This window comes from Patagioenas fasciata, chromosome 5 (assembly GCF_037038585.1).
Source record: "Patagioenas fasciata isolate bPatFas1 chromosome 5, bPatFas1.hap1, whole genome shotgun sequence".
Taxonomy (NCBI): domain Eukaryota; kingdom Metazoa; phylum Chordata; class Aves; order Columbiformes; family Columbidae; genus Patagioenas; species Patagioenas fasciata.
Window position 1 is genome coordinate 63,397,003 of NC_092524.1, and position 18,012 is coordinate 63,415,014.

Below are 18,012 nucleotides of genomic sequence, written 5' to 3' on the forward strand. Positions count from 1 at the left end.
CCCTTGTAACTATGACACGGATACAGTGAGAACAGACTGCCTGCAAGGAAACAAGAATAAACCAGCTATTTAGAGAGAGTGTATAATGCAGCACAGAGCTGTAAAATGATATTTAAAGACACAGAACTCTGCATTTCAGCCCTGTAAGCAACCATTAAAGTTGGGCAACACTGTACCAATCTGAAGAGGCTCAGACAACAGCAGAAGTCTTGTCAAAGGGTCTCCTCTCTGAACTAGTAGGTTATCCATAATTCCTGTTTCTTGAAAAAACAGTACTGTTTGGCTATTTTGTCAAATCCCTTAAAACAAAGTTGAAGCATCTCTTCACATCATCTCACAGATGTGCAGGTTTTTACTACAAAAATGAGCTCTATATAAACAGAGATAAAGCATTTTGTGGTCCTGAGATTGCTGAACTTGTGGAGCTTAGCATGCTCAGTTAGCACAGCGCTGCACACTGAAAATCAAACTGATTATGGACAAATACAACAGTATTAGGTCTTTCCTGCATAAATATTTTAAGAAGTGTAAACAAGACCCCGGGTTTTATAAGCAGCCGGTTCCCAAACAAACACCCACAAACATCAGCAAGTTCAGCAAAGAAAGGCAGAGTCTGCCAAGCACCACCCCATTATAAATAGCGAGGAAACATACAGCAAAAGCATGTGAGATAACAGAAACTAGTTCTGTGTATTAGACATTCTCACACAAACCTAGAAACTATAAAACCTTCAAGGTTTGCCCATGGCTTTGTTTAGATCAGATAGATAGATAAACAGCAATGCATAAAACAATGATTTTGTAGAAGAATCCAGAACTGGTGAGCAGCTGGAATATTTTACTTCTGTATTTTTTCACTTTAGAATGGATGGGGAAAAAATATTGTAGAAGTATTATGTTAGGTATTCCAATGAAAAACTAACTCTAAACATCCTTTCATTACAAGCCTCAAAAAGGAGCAGCATCTTACATTCAGCCAGTCCTGGCTGCTTTGCTAGTGATTAAATCAGAGCCAGTGAGCCCAGACCATCTCCCTCTCACCTCCCTGAACAGCCAGACATTACAGCGAGGAAGAATTTGGCCCAAACTACGAGGGGGAGGGAAGGGAAAGCAGGGGGACGTAGTTGTTTTTCAAACAGCAGCAAGTCCCTGGACTTTTCCCCGCATCACATCAAGCCGGCAGGTTGCTGGCAAGCGCCGTGCGAAGGCGGCCAGCGCACCCAGACCACACACACACCCGCTCCCCCGGCACCCCCGGGACCATCTCCAGAGCAATCTGGGCTCCGCCGCGCATCCCCGCTTCCCACAGTCTGGTTCTTCCTTTCAGCAAGAGCCCGTACAGAGCATCACGCGGGAGAAAAACGCGTGTTGGCACTACTGAAGGCTGCGGGAAGCCTTGACGTAAGAGCCGTGGGGGAGGCGCAGCGCGGGCCTCAGGAGCTGCACTGCACCAGCATCCCAGAGGGTGCTCATCCCAGCACATCATCTGCAGCTCTGTGAGCTACAGAAATGGAAACTGAGTAGTCCAAGCAAATAAATAAGTAGCCCAGGATTTTTTCTGATCAGACAGCATAGCACTCCAAGGAAAACTGCTCATTTTTCATACAGTCAACAAGCAGTGCCCTTCAGTTTCACTCAATGAACAACCTCATAATTTTCTTTAAAATACATACAGTAATTTCACTTACTTTGCTACATTTTCAAGTCCAAACACAATGGATATTAACATGGTTTCACAAAAAAAAAAGTGCCACGATCATGGGCACACAGTGACAGTGCCAGATCTCGTAAGTTCACTGCCATAGCTCAATTTGCAATTAAAAACTACGTGAAGCTGAAAGCGTGATTAAATGCAGCAGACAACTAGCTCATTATACAGCAGCAGAAAGAAAAGTCTTTCAAACATCAATTGCTCTACCTGAAATATCAGCTGCTGTCGTCACGCCTGGGACTGAGCAAGAACATCACTTAGCTCCTTGAAAAGAACTTTCCCAGAGACAGACTGGCAGCATGACAAATGCAGGTTGGCTACAGAAATCAAAGACCAAACAGTCTTTTCCATATAAAGGATAGCCACAAAAAGGAGAAGAAAACCCATAAAGAGCCTCAGACAGGTATAGGTACAAAGACAAATTGTTTGCCTGTTTCAGAACTGTTTGGGGGATAATTTCATTTCAAGCAACTATAATTTATTTTATATGATGCTGATAGACTTTAAGCAAAGTCAGAACCATTGTGTATGATTGGGGGGGTCCCATGAGTCCAGTACACACAAAAGCTGTGGGGAAGGAGGATGCTCAGGCATATTCCCCAGGAAACACTCATCCAAGAAAGAAACCATATTTATACTCCAGAAAAATGCCTACACTGTCTTTAATTGTGATTACTGTCGAGTAGAACCAAAAGGGTTTTTGAAGGATAAAAACACTCCAAAAAGCAAGATGATAGCATTTTCTCCCCTCAGCATGTCACTCCTCTACAACTAAAAGACAAGGAACCGGGCAGACCTTGTGCACAACAAGCCAATTTATTTTTAAAATATCTGTGCAAAATTACAGTTCTGATTAAAGTGGCCTCATCCAAAGACAAACTTCAGTAACTATAAAAGGTGTTCTAACGGTTTTATTCCACTCCTCATACAGGTTACACTTTATATAGGCGTTTTTAAAAACTTGTAAGATAGTAACTCGCCCACATGAAGTGCAAGCTTTACTCTGCCAAACAAGGAGGGCTCGATGCTGTTCAGTACAAACAGCTGAATAAAACATTCTGTATATAAAACAATCCATATATAAGTCAGCTGAATAATACCAAGTAAAGCAATCTGGCTATATTTCAATAACAGATCAATCTTACCCTTTCTATACCTATAATATCAGGTCAGTCTTATCCTTTGTATACCCATGCAGAAATATTATCAGTCAAGATTTTCTGTGCTCGATTCGCAAGTGTAAAACTTTAATTGAGTAAAATATCTTTATTTAAAACATCCCCCCAAATGAGCACCATATCAGTAAAACCCATCAACATCCCTTGGTTAATTACATGTCAGCTTCTCAGTCTTTGATATGACAGTCCATCAGCTGTCACCTCCAAGAGTCATGAGACGAGAGTCTTAACTATCCAAAAAATGACAACTCCTGTCCATCGATATGAGTAACAGCAATTGAAACTGGAAGACTATTCTGTTTCTGGAATTAACACTCACGGTTATTATTCATTCTCTTTTAAGAGTGTAGATTATGTACATATCAATTAAAATGTAGAGCATGTAATGAGAACATTTATTTAAATATTCTCTGGACCTTATTTTTTTTTTCATTTTTCCTCTCTCTGTTCACAGTCCCATATTAAGCACATGATTACTACGGAGCGTGCATAAATATATGCATTATCTTACACAATGCATAAACGTAAAAACATTTGAACAATTGATATTTAAACATGCATAGAGCATTTTGAAAAACCCTGAAAAATTATAAAATAAAAAGCCACAACAGGTTAACAGATAATAAAAAGGTACAGTGGGCATTTCAACCTTGAAAAAGCCCTTTTAAACTACGGTAGTATTGTCAGGTGCCATTACCCTTTGTCGGTCAGCTACCCAACCTCATAAATCAGGTGTAACGACCAAATGAGAGCACAATGTAAAATCAGCACTAGGTACGCTTATCAACTGACTAATGAGTGGCCTGCCAAGGTTTTGAGGTCACATTCAAAACTCAAAATTAATTGTAATCAACCACATTAATTAAAAAAAAAGGTCATATCAACAAGATCACAGCTTGCAAGTACCATTCTGTAGAGTCTGTGCTCGTGACTCCTTTCCCAAATTGGCGTGGAATCCTCCTCCTAAAGTCGGTGTTTTGCCTGCACCTATCAGGAAAAACAAACAGACATGTCAAATGCAATAACTGGATTAAAACTTTTAAAAACTTATTCTGCCATTTTATCCAGTGACTGTATAACTTACAAGATGCCAAATTACATCAAGAAGGCCAACAGAAGTGCTAAAAGGGCTTAAGACATCAAGTAAAAACACGGTGCAATTTATTTCTTCCTTAGGATATCACAAGGAATACATGGCTCCAAAAGTCCCTCCAGTCTCAGCTCCAAAGAAAGTATAAAAATGTTGCAACCCCTATTTTAGGCAGAACATGAAAATCAATATTGTAAAATATTTCTCAAAGTAAATGACTAAACAATTGCTCAGTTAATTTTTTTGTCTGAAGAATATTCAACACAGAATTTTAATAGGTAATGACCGGCACTGCAGAATATAAAACGTTTTTAGCATTCAGTAATGACTGTGTTGGCTACTACAGACATAACACTTACTTTAAAATAACTTCAGTTTAACATTAGGCACACACAGTGACGCTTGGGCTACAAAAACTGCAAGTCTGGAACTGCTACATTTACACCCTGAAAGGTTGGAGACAAAAATAAGCCAGAGTTGTAAATTAGCATAAACTAGAAGCTGGTTTATGCATCTGTGCCAATGCTGAGGAGCTTGAACGCGGAGTCCTCTGGGAGTCAGTGGAACTACTCATACAAACCAATCTTGCAGAACAGGGAATTAAACTACCAAGGACAGAAATAGTCTCCTGCTAAAGCAGGATTTAAAAAAAAAAAACAATCAGGCTACTTCAAGCAGGATATTTGAATCTATCAGCTTAACAGCAAGTGAGACCAAAAAGCTAAATTGCACGGGATTGAAAATGAGTAATTTGTTAGTAATTGGACTTCTACTTAATTCCAGTAGTCCGCTCTTTAAAACAGGGGAAAAAGTCACCTTGTTCTCTATGATGTCCACACTATTTCCTCAAGTTATTGCAGCTATGTTTTCTCATCTTGCACCAGTTCTCTAGAACAAACTAGAATGGCTTTGGCACAGAAGCACACAGAGGAGTGAAGTGTCACTTGAAAGCAGTTCAGGACATTTCTCTTACGCACCTGAATAAGCTCCTTCTGTAGCAGGTACAAGTGATTCAAGAAACTGTGACCTAAATTGTTCAGTCTTACTAGACCTTCTTAGCTAGTCTCAGCTGCATTTAATATACATCTATGTTGGGGGGAGGCAAAACAACCACACACAGAGAAAAGCTAATATTCCTGCAGAATTATTGTCTACAAGCCTTCGAAAATAAATTTCCCATACAACCTTTACATTAGGTTTCCAGTGCTATCCACAACAGAAAGCAACTTCACTTTCACTTCATTAACAGATCTTTTCAACAAACAATAACCAGAAGCTCTTGCATAAACGCCCCACAGCTTAAGTACTTCAGTTCAACATCCTCATTAGAAATGAAAAATATTCAATAGTGACCTCTTCACTGGATATAGAGGTAACTCTCCCAACTCTGTATTTGCTCCAGACTATTGCAGACAGCAGTGTGTCCCTGCTATTCTTACGGGTACAGTCTCATATTGCCACAAGTGCTCCAAAACAAACCAACGAGGCAAAACAAAGAGGCTCCCAAACTACCCTAGCACACATCACATTTTTGATGTACATTTAATAAGTATGGTTTACCTGGAAAAAAAATACATCAATAGTGGCAATATGTCTGCGTTCTTTTTCTTCAGTAGCAAATCTAACTTGAAGAATTCTGCCTCTGCATCAGTGGGGTGGAGGGGACAAGAAGCTGCAGGGTAAGAGCAGGAGCAAATGGGAACGGGCTGGAGATACCAGCAAAGGCACCGTTGCCCTCTCCTGTGCACAAAGGCTCCACTTTTCAGTCCCCTCTATCTCAGAACACACAAAAATACTGAACTCTATTGGGCTGTCGTTGTCAAAACAGCTTCATTACTCTTTCACGGGTTTCCCTGTTGCCACCAAAAAGCTTACGCAAAAACAATCTTAGAGAGGTGATAAACAATGCTATTAACAAAATACATTAGCTTACTCAGAAACTAAATTCCAGAAGGAGTACAAACAAAATAAGATTAAACTGAAATTTCAGCGGTTTTGTTCTTTAAGATTCTTCTCCATCAGACATCAAGATATAACATTGTACATAAAAGCCATTTCCTTCCAAGCTATAGAGTCTGCTGCGAACACTAGCAGAGCTATCTGAAAGACAAATTCTGCTATCAGAATTTATGTGCCCATTTCTCAGTGAGTTAACTGGAAACACTGTACAGCTCTAATTAGCATTTGGCTTTGAAAACTAACAGAAAACTAGTCCGCTGAGCACTTAGACTCTCAGAACTGCAAACTAATGTTGCCATTGACTATGAAGTCTCACCATCAGCTTTAATCTTTACAAGCAGAACGCAAACCAAACTCATTACCGCAACTGTTCGGCTGGGTAATAAAATGATAAACTCTTAAAAAAGAGAACTGTGAAATCATCAAATTCTTTTAAAGACAAAAATCCCTACAAAGCTAGTAATTTAAAAAGTACAAAGAAGAGGAACAGCAATTGCTAGGCACAACCAAATTAACATCCCAGCTTAGCTGAAACTTTTACATTTCTTGACCTTTTCCATTTTCCCTTTACAATTTCAAAAGTGCATTAAACAGGCTTTTGGCTTTTCACATTCAGCTTTCAAGATGTACAAAAATATATCTGAGAAGTATTTGGTGTCTGCAAGTACTGCCTGCCAAATCTTCAACATTAACACTAACATTTCCCCAAGCCAACTCAAATACCCTCCTTCGTGAGGCAGCACCTCCCAAGGTACATTGTCATCTACTGATCATTTTTAGAAACTAACTCAGACTCTCAGCTTTGCTCAACTGAAGCTTCCTCTCCTCTCCTTTCCTCTCCTCTCCTCTCCAAGTTAGCTTTGGACACTTAAATGAAATTTTGGACAACAACGTGTGGAGAGATATGTTAGGCAGCTCAAAAGTACAACTACTCAATTTTTTGTGGTCCCCTCAGTGGACTACAGTGCCCCAAGACACCAAAAGAAGAGAACTGAAGATGCAAGAGAAGATCTACCTGGAAACTTAATGATACTCAGCCAAAGCTTACACAGGTCCAGACTCCACCCTTGTCCCTGCATTACCCAAGCGCTGAACCACAGTGACTGTCCCTCAAGCAGCCAAGAGCAGCCGTCCCCACATCTGCTGCTGGCAGCACGGCTGCCGTGTGCAGGGTCAGACCCCGGCACTCCAGCCATGTCTGGTTTTGCTCCACCAACTCACTTACAAATTAAGGCACATCACTCAGCTTCTCTACAAAGATGTTCCCCAAGCAGTAAAAGGAGCAAGCAAAGGTTGGAGCCTGTGGTAACAGCAACAGAAAGACGACAGAGAGCAGGAACAGCACTTATCACATCCCTCTGTATGGAGGAGGCCAAGAGCAGCCACTCGAGCATCTGCAGCTTAAAGGGCATTTTTCAGAGCTTGCAACATGCTGAGTTTCAGATTCAACACCCAGAGAAGAAACAGCTTCAGCCTCAGTGTTATAGATTGTGTTTCTTCTGCATAAATGAGCATGTGAAGACAGGGAATGAAGCTGCCTGCAACTTGAGCTGAAGTGTATCTGAGATTTGATAGGAGCAGTCCTACCAAAATCCTTCCCTGTGAAATTTAAACTGAAAAAACACCAGCCCTTTCTGCAGTACAAGGTTGGGAAAAACTTTCAGTTCACAACCCACGTATTTACACACCCAGCATAAAATCTGGGTCTGGCAAAGACTACAGATGGCATCATACCAACAGTTTCATAATCAGGGTAGACTCGATAATCTAATATTAAAAAAAAAAAAATTAAAAAATTAAAAAATCAGTGACCTTCCTACTTAAGTTAGACCATAAAAGTCAAAAGGAGAGTCAGTGTCCCATTACAATTCATGCCTACAATAGCAAAATTATGAGATTAAAGTTTTTTGAACACACAAAACTACTAAAGTGTGTTGCCAAAATAACTATTTTCTCACTTTTACAGGCAAGTTAACAGACCTGTGTACACCATAGCCTGACAAAATGCTACTGCTGAATAAAGCTACGTAGAAAAGCTTTTAATCTAGTCCATCATAACCAGCTATCTACGGGCTTATTTTCATAATTACCAAGCAAAGAGATAAATATACCGTTGCATCCACCACCCCCGAGTTTAGGGCTGCACAAGTCTATGAAACCAGCCTGTGTCCAAGTTACGTGCAAGATTCAGCATTTTCACAACCGACGCCGCATCGCTTCAAACAAGCGTTTGTTGCCATCACAAGGACAGCATATAAAAGACTTAAGGCCAGAAAAAGCACTATATACTTAACCCTGGTGCAAGATTGCCACCTGGAGGATTTCAGAAGACAAGCAAAAATTGATTCAGTTCATCTCACTTAAAATGTAAAGCAAATAATTATTTTTTGCACGAAGTATATGCAAGTTTCCCCTCTTCCTTCCCAACACGCTCATGAATTAGTTTGGTAATGAGAAAACCTCACACAAAATAAAACACCTAAATACTCTTCAGGATTTCCCAAAAAGGTCTGCAAACCCAGCATATCCACACTTTCTTCTGTGTTGCAAATTACATCATGACCTCTCCAGATAATTTAAAATTAACTGTGAATTAGCCTTATCTCTAGAAATCTGGAAAACAAGTAAGAGGAATTTTGCTGATATTATTTTCACTTTTCAGTATGCAGGGTTTTCATTTCAAGTTTTGTGTGTGCATTACTGGTGGACCCACTTGGGGACTGTTGAAAGCTGCACTACAAAAATATCTTACGCCAGCATTTACTCTATCAATATATCCTACACTGAAACCAATTAACAACTAGCAATTAAAAACAAAACCCCTGCTCCTTCTACTTTTGTGATAGTGAAAAATATAGAAGACTCCTTTATCGTACGTAACAACTGGCCAGACAAAAACACAGAATGTGATACAAACACAGAGTTCATCCCCTTTACCAACTGTCTCACTAGCACTTACTGCAACAGTAATTGTCCATCTTACAAAGTTCTAGAGGAAAAAAAGGCATAGAAGATGAATGGTTAGGAAGCTTAACTCAAATTTAATGAAAGCTTTTTCCTCCCTGTATCTAGTCCCTCTCTTCTTGACAGATTGCTGATGACAACTTTCCATTTCCACAAACCCCAAAAGACTGAAATATTTCGATCAAGGCAAACCCCAGTAAAGTTCTGCACTTGAGGTCAATGCAGCTCACACACTGCAATGTAAAAAAACATAAACAAGTTTTTAAGGATAAAGTAGTATTTACAAAACATGTCAGTAAGCTTCCACAGACACAGCTGAAACATGGAGCATAACCACAGCTTTACTAGAGAGAAAGATACATTCAGTTTGCCAAGGGACGCTGCAGAGTAAGAGTACACATTCAGCACCTCTGGCAGTGCAAACGGGTCACTGTAGTAAGTTGATTATAATTTACTTGCAACAACAACAACAACAACAAAGTATTATCAGGAAGAAACTTTTACTTGATATTCTAATATTTGAAACAGACCACTTACAAATGTTGTGGAGCCTCCTACACTAGAAGTTATAACAAACACTTGTTGGTTTATTAAAGGCTACTGGTTCACAAATTTCCTTTCTCCCTATGAGCAAAAGCGAGCAGATATCTTTCCACAAGCAACATTCTTTCCACCAGACTCAAATTAGAATCCTGCAAACTCATGTACATTTGATGAGGAAGAGTCCTAATGCACATTTACTGTACGAGAGCCATGAGGTTGACGTGATCCTGCCTCGGTGCTGACACTGGACTAATGCTGTCAATGTCCCTTGCAGCCTCACATTTCCATGACGATGTCAGTGTAGTTATCACCATCCTAAAACCTCCTGGCCTAGCCATAGAATCAGAATACTTTGGGTTGGAAGGACCTTCCAAGCTGATCCAGTGCCATCGCTGCCATGAGCAGGGACATCTTCACCCAGATCAGGTTCCTCAGAGCCCTGTCCAGCCTGGCCTGGGATGTCTCCAGGGATGGGCCATCCACCACCTCTCTGGCCAACCTAGGCCAGGGTTTCACCAGCTTCAATGTAAAAAATTTCTTCCTCATGTCCAGCCTGAATCTCCCCTCTTTTAGTTTAAAACCATCACCCCTTGTCCTATCGCAACACGCCCTTCTAACAAGTCTGTCCTCATCTTTCTTTTAGGCCCCTTCTAAGTACGGAAAGGCCATAATAAGGTCTCTCCGGAGCCTTCTCTTCTCCAGGCTGAACAACCCCAACTCTCTCAGCCTGTCCTCACAGCAGAGCTGTTCCAGCCTCTGATCATCTTGGTGACCTCCTCTGGACCCTCTCCAAACAGGTCCATGTCACTACATTAGAGTAAGTCAAATTACCTTCATTCACACCAATTATTGTAAATATCAAATAACAAATTCCAACCTAGCATTTAAAGAAGCGAATATATGTGTTAGTTTGTTATGTATTTTTAATCAAAAGTCATCAAAACAGACAGAAATTCCAAGCAATCAACCATCAAATAGTAAGGCTGACTCAAGACAGTCACTCTGTTCAGCCTCACACAGACATACAGGCAATGTACATTCACCTCAGACCCCAACAGCAGGGTAAGTCCTGTGGGGTAAGAACCCACATTGCTGGCCTACAGCCACTCCATAACCCTCCTCTGAAGTAGTATCCTGTATCTGGACTTGGTAAGTGCCCCTAGCTCCACCACCTTCTCCATCCCACAGCTGTGTCACCTCAGACTATGGAGGCTGCATTTCATTACGCTCCATTTTTTATCCTCATTTCCCTGGGGAAAACAGCACACACAGCAGCACTGCCCATTGCCCTCCTCTCTCTACTCAGCTTCAGACAAATCTGAGATGGGGACAGAGGTCTCAAAACAAAAAGGTTTCTCTCAGTTTTGTAAAAATAGGTAACTGGTTGAAGGCACATGCTAAGTAAGAGATAACTAAAAGCTTCTATAAAATAATTCTGATTTAAATTTTTACAAGAGATGTGACCCCAGACTCTGTAGCAGGCCAGAGGCAGTCATAGCCCAGGGCATTGGGCACTTCTGTAGATCCAGGGATGGGCTAAGCGAGGCATATGGGGTCAGGATGGGGCCCAGCGAGGGGAACCAGGTCAGGCACAGCCCCAGGATGGTCACAGGGACAGGCTGAGGCCATAGGGACGTTGGCCGGCTCAGTGGGGCTCATGGCTGGGCAGGACTGTGGGGAGCTGGAGACCGGCCCTGATGTGGCATCGCCAGGGCAGGGGCTGACATCCCCAGGGGTCTGACATGGGGTCCACAGGAAGAGCTAGAAGGAGGAGATGGTTGGGGACAGCAAGAGCCAGCAGTGCCAGGTGAAGCAGCGGGCTCTCCTGCCACAAAACCACACACACACACACACACACACCCGACACTTCTAAAGGGCAAGTTTCCAGACTGCCTTATGGTTTGTGCCCAAGAAGCTTATCCGATGCTATTTTTCTCAACTTACTACCAAGCATTTAAAGGTGATTTCTGGAACAAAAGCAGCTGAGCTTCCCCAGACACAGTATGTTTTATTATCACAAGCACAGTACGCCTTGCCTTGCCCTTTTCTCATGCTGCATTTTCTCAGTCATGTCTCCCAGCTTGCTGCTGCGCTGACGGCACATCAGCTTCCTCAGGTGGGACTGTTTTCTTCTCCTTTGATTAGTGTCAGATTGAAGCCCTAGACTTCCACTTTCTCAGCTTCTTTAAACAAAAACCTGATGAGAGATCTGGACCATCAGTTTTTGCACCACATTGAGCTTTCCTCCTCTCACTCTCTTCAGCTTCATAGCTGCTTTTTGTCTCCTGTCGGTCTCAGGGAAAATACTTGTGAAAACAGTTTCTCCCAACAACTACCACAAGACAAGGGACTCCCACCCAGACACAGTGAGAGCGATCAGAGAATATCCTGCCTTCAAACGCAGCACACAACTCGTAACTTGCCCTTTTGCAAAAGCAGCTGCCATAAAATTGATGCAGACTGGCAAAGAGGTCGGTGGAGCATTGTTTTCCAGGATGCAATTACAGTATAATGGAGAAGGAAAAACGTAGCTCACTCTTAGACTCTGTATTGCTGTACTTCATGCTGAGATGTGTGCAATTGTTATGACCAATAGGAGTCTGTTATGAACTTAGGTGGGAAGGGAAGGGAAGGGAAGGGAAGGGAAGGGAAGGGAAGGGAAGGGAAGGGAAGGGAAGGGAAGGGAAGGGAAGGGAAGGGAAGGGAAGGGAAGGGAAGGGAAGGGAAGGGAAGGGAAGGGAAGGGAAGGGAAGGGAAGGGAAGGGAAGGGAAGGGAAGGGAAGGGAAGGGAAGGGAAGGGAAGGGAAGGGAAGGGAAGGGAAGGGAAGGGAAGGGAAGGGAAGGGAAGGGAAGGGAAGGGAAGGGAAGGGAAGGGAAGGGAAGGGAAGGGAAGGGAAGGGAAGGGGCATTCATTCCAATTAGCCAAATGAGGAATTCTAATTCAAATGCTCCCCAAATTTGACAAGAAGCCACAGGGAACAAACTCTTTTGGCTAGTCTGAGATAGTCTGAACTGGTCATCAATAAAGTGGATAGCTACTCTTCAAAACTAGACTCAGATAGGAAAAGCACATTCCTCAAACATTTTCTGTGCAATTAACAGAGTTCACTGGAGCTCAAACATGCACAACAACCCTTTACCACTAGTATCGGACTTATCCAGGGTCAAACCAGTCAAGCTCAGAAACTCAGTTTCAATGCATGGCCTTCACAGCTTCAAGACAACAACATGGCCACGGCTAAGTGTTGAGGCTGGACTCTTATCTGATTGTGATCACCTGCAACAGAATTAAGAATTGTAACTAATCGGACCAGCACAGGACCTGCCAAAACTTTCACTAGGTTGTGCTTTGTGAGGACATTCCTTTCAGAAGATCAATAGAAAGATACAAAGTAGCCTCCTTGTAAAGCATGAAGAGGGCATCCCCATGCTAGGGAAAGAACTTACCAGCTCATGACCCAGCAAGCGAGGAGTCCCCCACAAGAAGAAAGGACTTGCCACTCCCGAGACAGACAGCATTAATAACAATTGTGGAATTAGCTAACCTGCAATCATATCCTCCATTTCCATCAAGATCATGGCAATGAAGAGCATTGGTGTTATTATTCTGAGACAGAAAGGTCATGCCCATCTCCAAAGGGCATCAGGACTGGGATGGCCTAGCTCTTTCTTTGTGTATTTATATAAGCATGCTATCTCCTTTTATATGCACCAGGGAAGATTTCATGATCCTTGTTATAAAGTATTGCATACGCAACTTCATAAACCTTAAATACATCTTCGCCTTGCAGTCTGGATTTCTGGACTTTATCACAGACTCTCGCAATTGTAAATATCTCCACTATCGACTTCTCATAAGGAGATCAGAAGAATTAGCTAAGCATTTTCAAGAGATAACATATCTATATAAAGTGTGAGAGTCACGGGAACTTTGTGCTCACCACTTCCCAAAACACAAGCTGAAAAAAAACCAGTAACACCTAGGGACACCTACATTTTACACTGCAAAACCCAACAGTTCTAGGACAAGTTTTAAAAGAATGTTCAAAACTCTCAAAACCATCTTTGCAGAGCTCAAAGAACATGATCTTCCACTGAAGACTCAAAAGAACAGCTGTGCCAAGTCAGATTTAAAGACTAACTAATTCAGTATCCCACCTCTGAATGGTAAAGTCCACTAATATATATGCCTGCAAGTGGAAACAAAACATGGGAGGAAAGCTTGTTGAGATACTTCTCTCATATAAACTGGCAGAGTCTAGAGATCTGTGACTCAATGATTTCCTGAGCCAGAAATAGTATCTTTTTTATCTGTTTGCCCAATCATTTTTTAACTCATGTAAACTTTCAAAATCTGCAACTTTAGAGTCACAATGTAATCATTTTTTTTTCTGAAAAAAATGAAAACAAACTCCTAGTGCTTCTGAACCTTCTACTTCCAACTTCTAAAATAAGCTCATTGCTAGATCTCTTAGCACTCCCTGGTTTTTGCGTTTTGTGATACTGAACAATTGCTCATCCTTGCTGTGTTATGCTACTGTATTTACAAACCTCTACTGTGTCCCCAATCTTCTATTTTCCAGTCTGAAGAGGCTGAGTGTATTCAGTCATTCTAACTGAGAAGCTCTTCAAGAAGCCCTCCTCTTGATCACCCCATCCTCCTCTCTGTATCTTTTCTAGTTCTGTTAGTGGTTTTCTTGATGGGCAAGAAAAGAGAGAAACACACCAGAACTGCACACAGTATTTAAGTTGCATATAGTGCTGTGGATATGTAACAGTGTTTGTATATGTGATCATATTCTTCTCCTGATAACTTCTAACATTCCCCAACGCAATCTCTTTTTTTTTTTTTTTTTGTACTGCAAATGGACATTAAGCTAACTATTTTTACAAAGCTACCCACTAAGACCTAGCGATCTCCTTCCTAAGTTATACTAGACAGTCCAAATGCTACCATGCCACAGGTGGAAGAAAGGAACAATCCTCCCTCTGACTGCAACTCTCGATCCCACCTGATAGCCTACTACCCAGCTACTAAAAGCAACAGATCCTTCTACAGTCTTTACTACCCCAAATAATTCAATGCTGCCAGCAAGTCTCATTAAGTCACCATTCACCTGTTTTCCAGATCATCAGCCTGGAATCTGTGGAACTTCACTGGCACCTCCTTCGGGTTATTTATTTCTAGTCTATGTTTCTTATCATTTGAGTAGTTGCTCTGCTCTGTAAGGACTTTCCTGTACCCATGGCAGCTCAAATTCTTTAAAAGCTTCTGCTGAAGGATCTCACTGACCTCCCTTTGCAAATCCAATAATCTGCTTTGTCCACTTACTGACTTCTTTAGAAAGCTCCTACCTAAAGATCTGCAAAGCATGCCACTCGGCCAAAAACACATCCTTCCCTCACATTTACCTGTAAAGCTAGCTATTCTGTCCTTCACTGCTTCTGCCCTTTTGCCCAGACTTACTTGTCTGCATTTCCCCAAACCTTCGTGCAGTAGCAAAGCAAAATCTCCCTCATATCCAAGCAAAACTCCCCACATTCTCAGCAATGCTCAGTTGTTAAAGTGGTCAAAACAATTTAAAGAAACAGACTCACACACCTGCCTTGGAAAACATCGGCTATAGCAAACTTCTGTGTTGAGGCTGTGGCTTCCTACAATAAGCACACGGATAGCTGAATGTAAATACTGCCTGGGAAAACTTAACTGTGATCTCACACCTTCTTCGAACACCGAGGGAACAAAAGGGATTTGTTATGTTTTATAGTGAGGTTGCTGGGCTTATTAGCAAGGACTTGGCATGATCTGGACAGGACACTGTATTAATATAGAAAAGTGCAAGACTCTCTTCCTCCTTCAGCAAAAATGCAAGATTCTGAATTTTTAACACACAGCTTGGCAAAACAAAAGGTTTTGCTGGAAGTATCAAAGAGAAATCAGTAACAGTATCTTAGTCCTTTCCGTTCCCTTTTGCTTCTTTGTGATGAAGATGAAAATAAATTATGAGTAAAGGCATCTACAACTATTTGACACATATTAGCACACAAACAGAAGCCCTTGTGGATCTGGGAAGGGTCTGGGGAATCTTGTTGCACAACCAGGATCTCTGAACTCCACAGACACTGAAAGCCCCATTCCACTCCCAGCTCTGCAACAGAGAACGTGACAGACCTCTCATACTTTGCAAAAACAGGACAAGGGTCTCCGAGTCACCCAGCCCTACTGACTGAGGGTCTCAAGAACAGCAGCCCAGGCACCTCTGACACTGCAAACACTCCACACATTAGAGCTGGCCATGAACAACAGGCTGCAGTCTGAGGAGAATCAGCCCAATGCATTTCATATACAGGGGATCCCTCTGAGCCACAGACTTAAAGAGCCTACAACGACAACAGGAAAAGGTGTAAAAAACAGGTAACTTTGATGGAAACCTGCTTACACAACCAGAAGTCACTGAAAACTATAGCTTACTAGAAAACGTTCCTTTTAGCAAGTACATGTTTTCTGACTTAAAAGAAATACACATTCCATTGGAAATTCTCCAGTCAGCATAACACTCAGAGATACAAATTCTGTCTTGCTTACACAGGAAAGGGTTTTTCTCCCCATTCCCAAGGATTTATTTATATCAGTTTCATACAAGCATAATAGACAAGCACACATCATGAAGACGCTGTTGCACAATGCATCTTTTTAGATTAGTTTGCATCACTCAGTTTAAGTCAAGCAAAAAAAAAAATTATTCACAACAGATGCATCTGTTTTGGAACATAAAGAATTGTACTAAGATAAACTATCCACATCCAAATTTCACTAAAAGATTTACTGTGTGAAACAGGGCCTGCAGTCATGCTTGCAGTAATTTAGAAAATTTACAAACAGCATTGTTTTGAAAGTCCTGTACTATTGTTTCCACAAAAAACACTTCACCAAAATACATACATTAACATACACAGGGACCTGCTACAAGATCACAGTATAAACACATAGTGAAGCCCCTACAACCATATCTTGTGCCAGCCAGATAAAGCCACCATAAGCAAGAAAAAACGTGCTCCAATTGTGTTTTCACTATTACATACCCACTGATCATCACAGTGCTTATCTGTCTTCATGGGTGCTAGAATTATTTTTGAGAGTAAGAAGATCGAGGAATTAATGTACCAGTCATCAAAAAACATCAGCCAACAACAGCATCCCAGGACTTGCACAAAATGAAAAACGTCCTCAAAGGAACTTAGGAAACTTAATACTGTGTAGTTCATCCATTCAAAAGAAAAAGCCTAAGTATGGTGTACTTCTCTCCTTCCCTTGTGTATCTTTTTTTGTAGGATAAAGGCATCCCAAAATGAGCTCTTGCTTGCATGCCATCTGTCCTCCATAATTTTGGGTGGGAGTGAAAAAGCAGTACAAGTCCCTAAAAATGTAGTCTCCACATCACTACAGGAAAAAGTAAAGGATCCAAGAGCTGCTCATAAGTCATTAAAAAAAAAAAAAAAAAGAAGTAATGCCAGCACCCTGAGTTGGAAGACAGTAATGGCATCAGATAAATCCTAGTCTGCAGTAAACTCCCAAACTTCAGCATGCAGCACTGCCCTCTCCACCACCACTCCCTTTTTCTTCCTCGGAGCCATAAAATCCAGCAGTCCCACTTGTTTCACTGCTAAGCTCCTTCCCATGCTTCTTGCTTATGCTTGTTTCTCTTATACGTATTTCCTTTTCTCCCATTTCAATCACTATGTCCTCCTAACACGGCCCTTTTCTGGGCACACAGGCCTTACCCTCCAGTGCATTCACACAAACACCCCAACCCACCTATTCACAGGAGACTCTCGACCCTTCACTTCCAGCCTCTTTCACACTGCTCCTGTGCCTCCATGCACACTCTCTGCCCATCAAACACCCAACTCTCCTGTTCTCTAGCCCAAATAATTTCATATACCTCACCATTCCCCATGCACCCAGTCCTTCCACACAGAGCCCCAAACCTTATCTCATGCACCCACACAACCCCACGCAGAGCTCCAGTCCCTCGAGCACTTACTCCCATCACGCACAGCTCGTTTTTCCCTCTCATCCCAGCTTCCCCACACCCCATTTCTGCCTCACATTGCACATCACTGACCATCTCCCATTTCCCCTTTGGGCAGCACAAATTCCCACACGCACCATCCCTGTCCCTCCTTTGCAAAACATTCGTTTACACGTTCTCTGTCCCCCACACCCCTCTACACAGCATGCTGTCCCCCATGCACAGACCCTGTACCCCTTTGCACAGCACCCTTTCCCCTATACATTGTACTCACCCCCTAGTACTCCCAGTCCCCCATCCCCATAGCCCCATGCCCAGCACAGCACCCTCACCCCCCTGCCCTCTCCGTTCTCCACACCCCTTACAGCACCCTCACCCCCACACAATGTCCATGGTCCCCCCACCACTCTCTCCCCTGTTCCCCCAACATCCTTTCTCCATACGTTGCCCCTTATTCCCCCAAGCACCCTCTGTCTCCCTGCGCCCTCGCCCCACACAGTCCTCTGTTCCCCAGGACCTTCTCCCCACAACCCT

The 18,012-nt window shown here is 42.2% G+C and overlaps 1 protein-coding gene across 1 annotated transcript in view; it reads right to left on the reverse strand.

Annotated features, from left to right (window-relative positions):
* BRF1 (BRF1 general transcription factor IIIB subunit) overlaps window positions 1-18,012 on the reverse strand; it is a 179,969-nt gene that overhangs the window by 161,193 nt on the left and 764 nt on the right. The window contains exon 2 of the mRNA XM_065838810.2: window positions 3,796-3,876. Coding sequence (XP_065694882.1) covers window positions 3,796-3,876 — 81 coding nt within the window. The remainder of the gene's footprint in view (window positions 1-3,795; window positions 3,877-18,012) is intronic.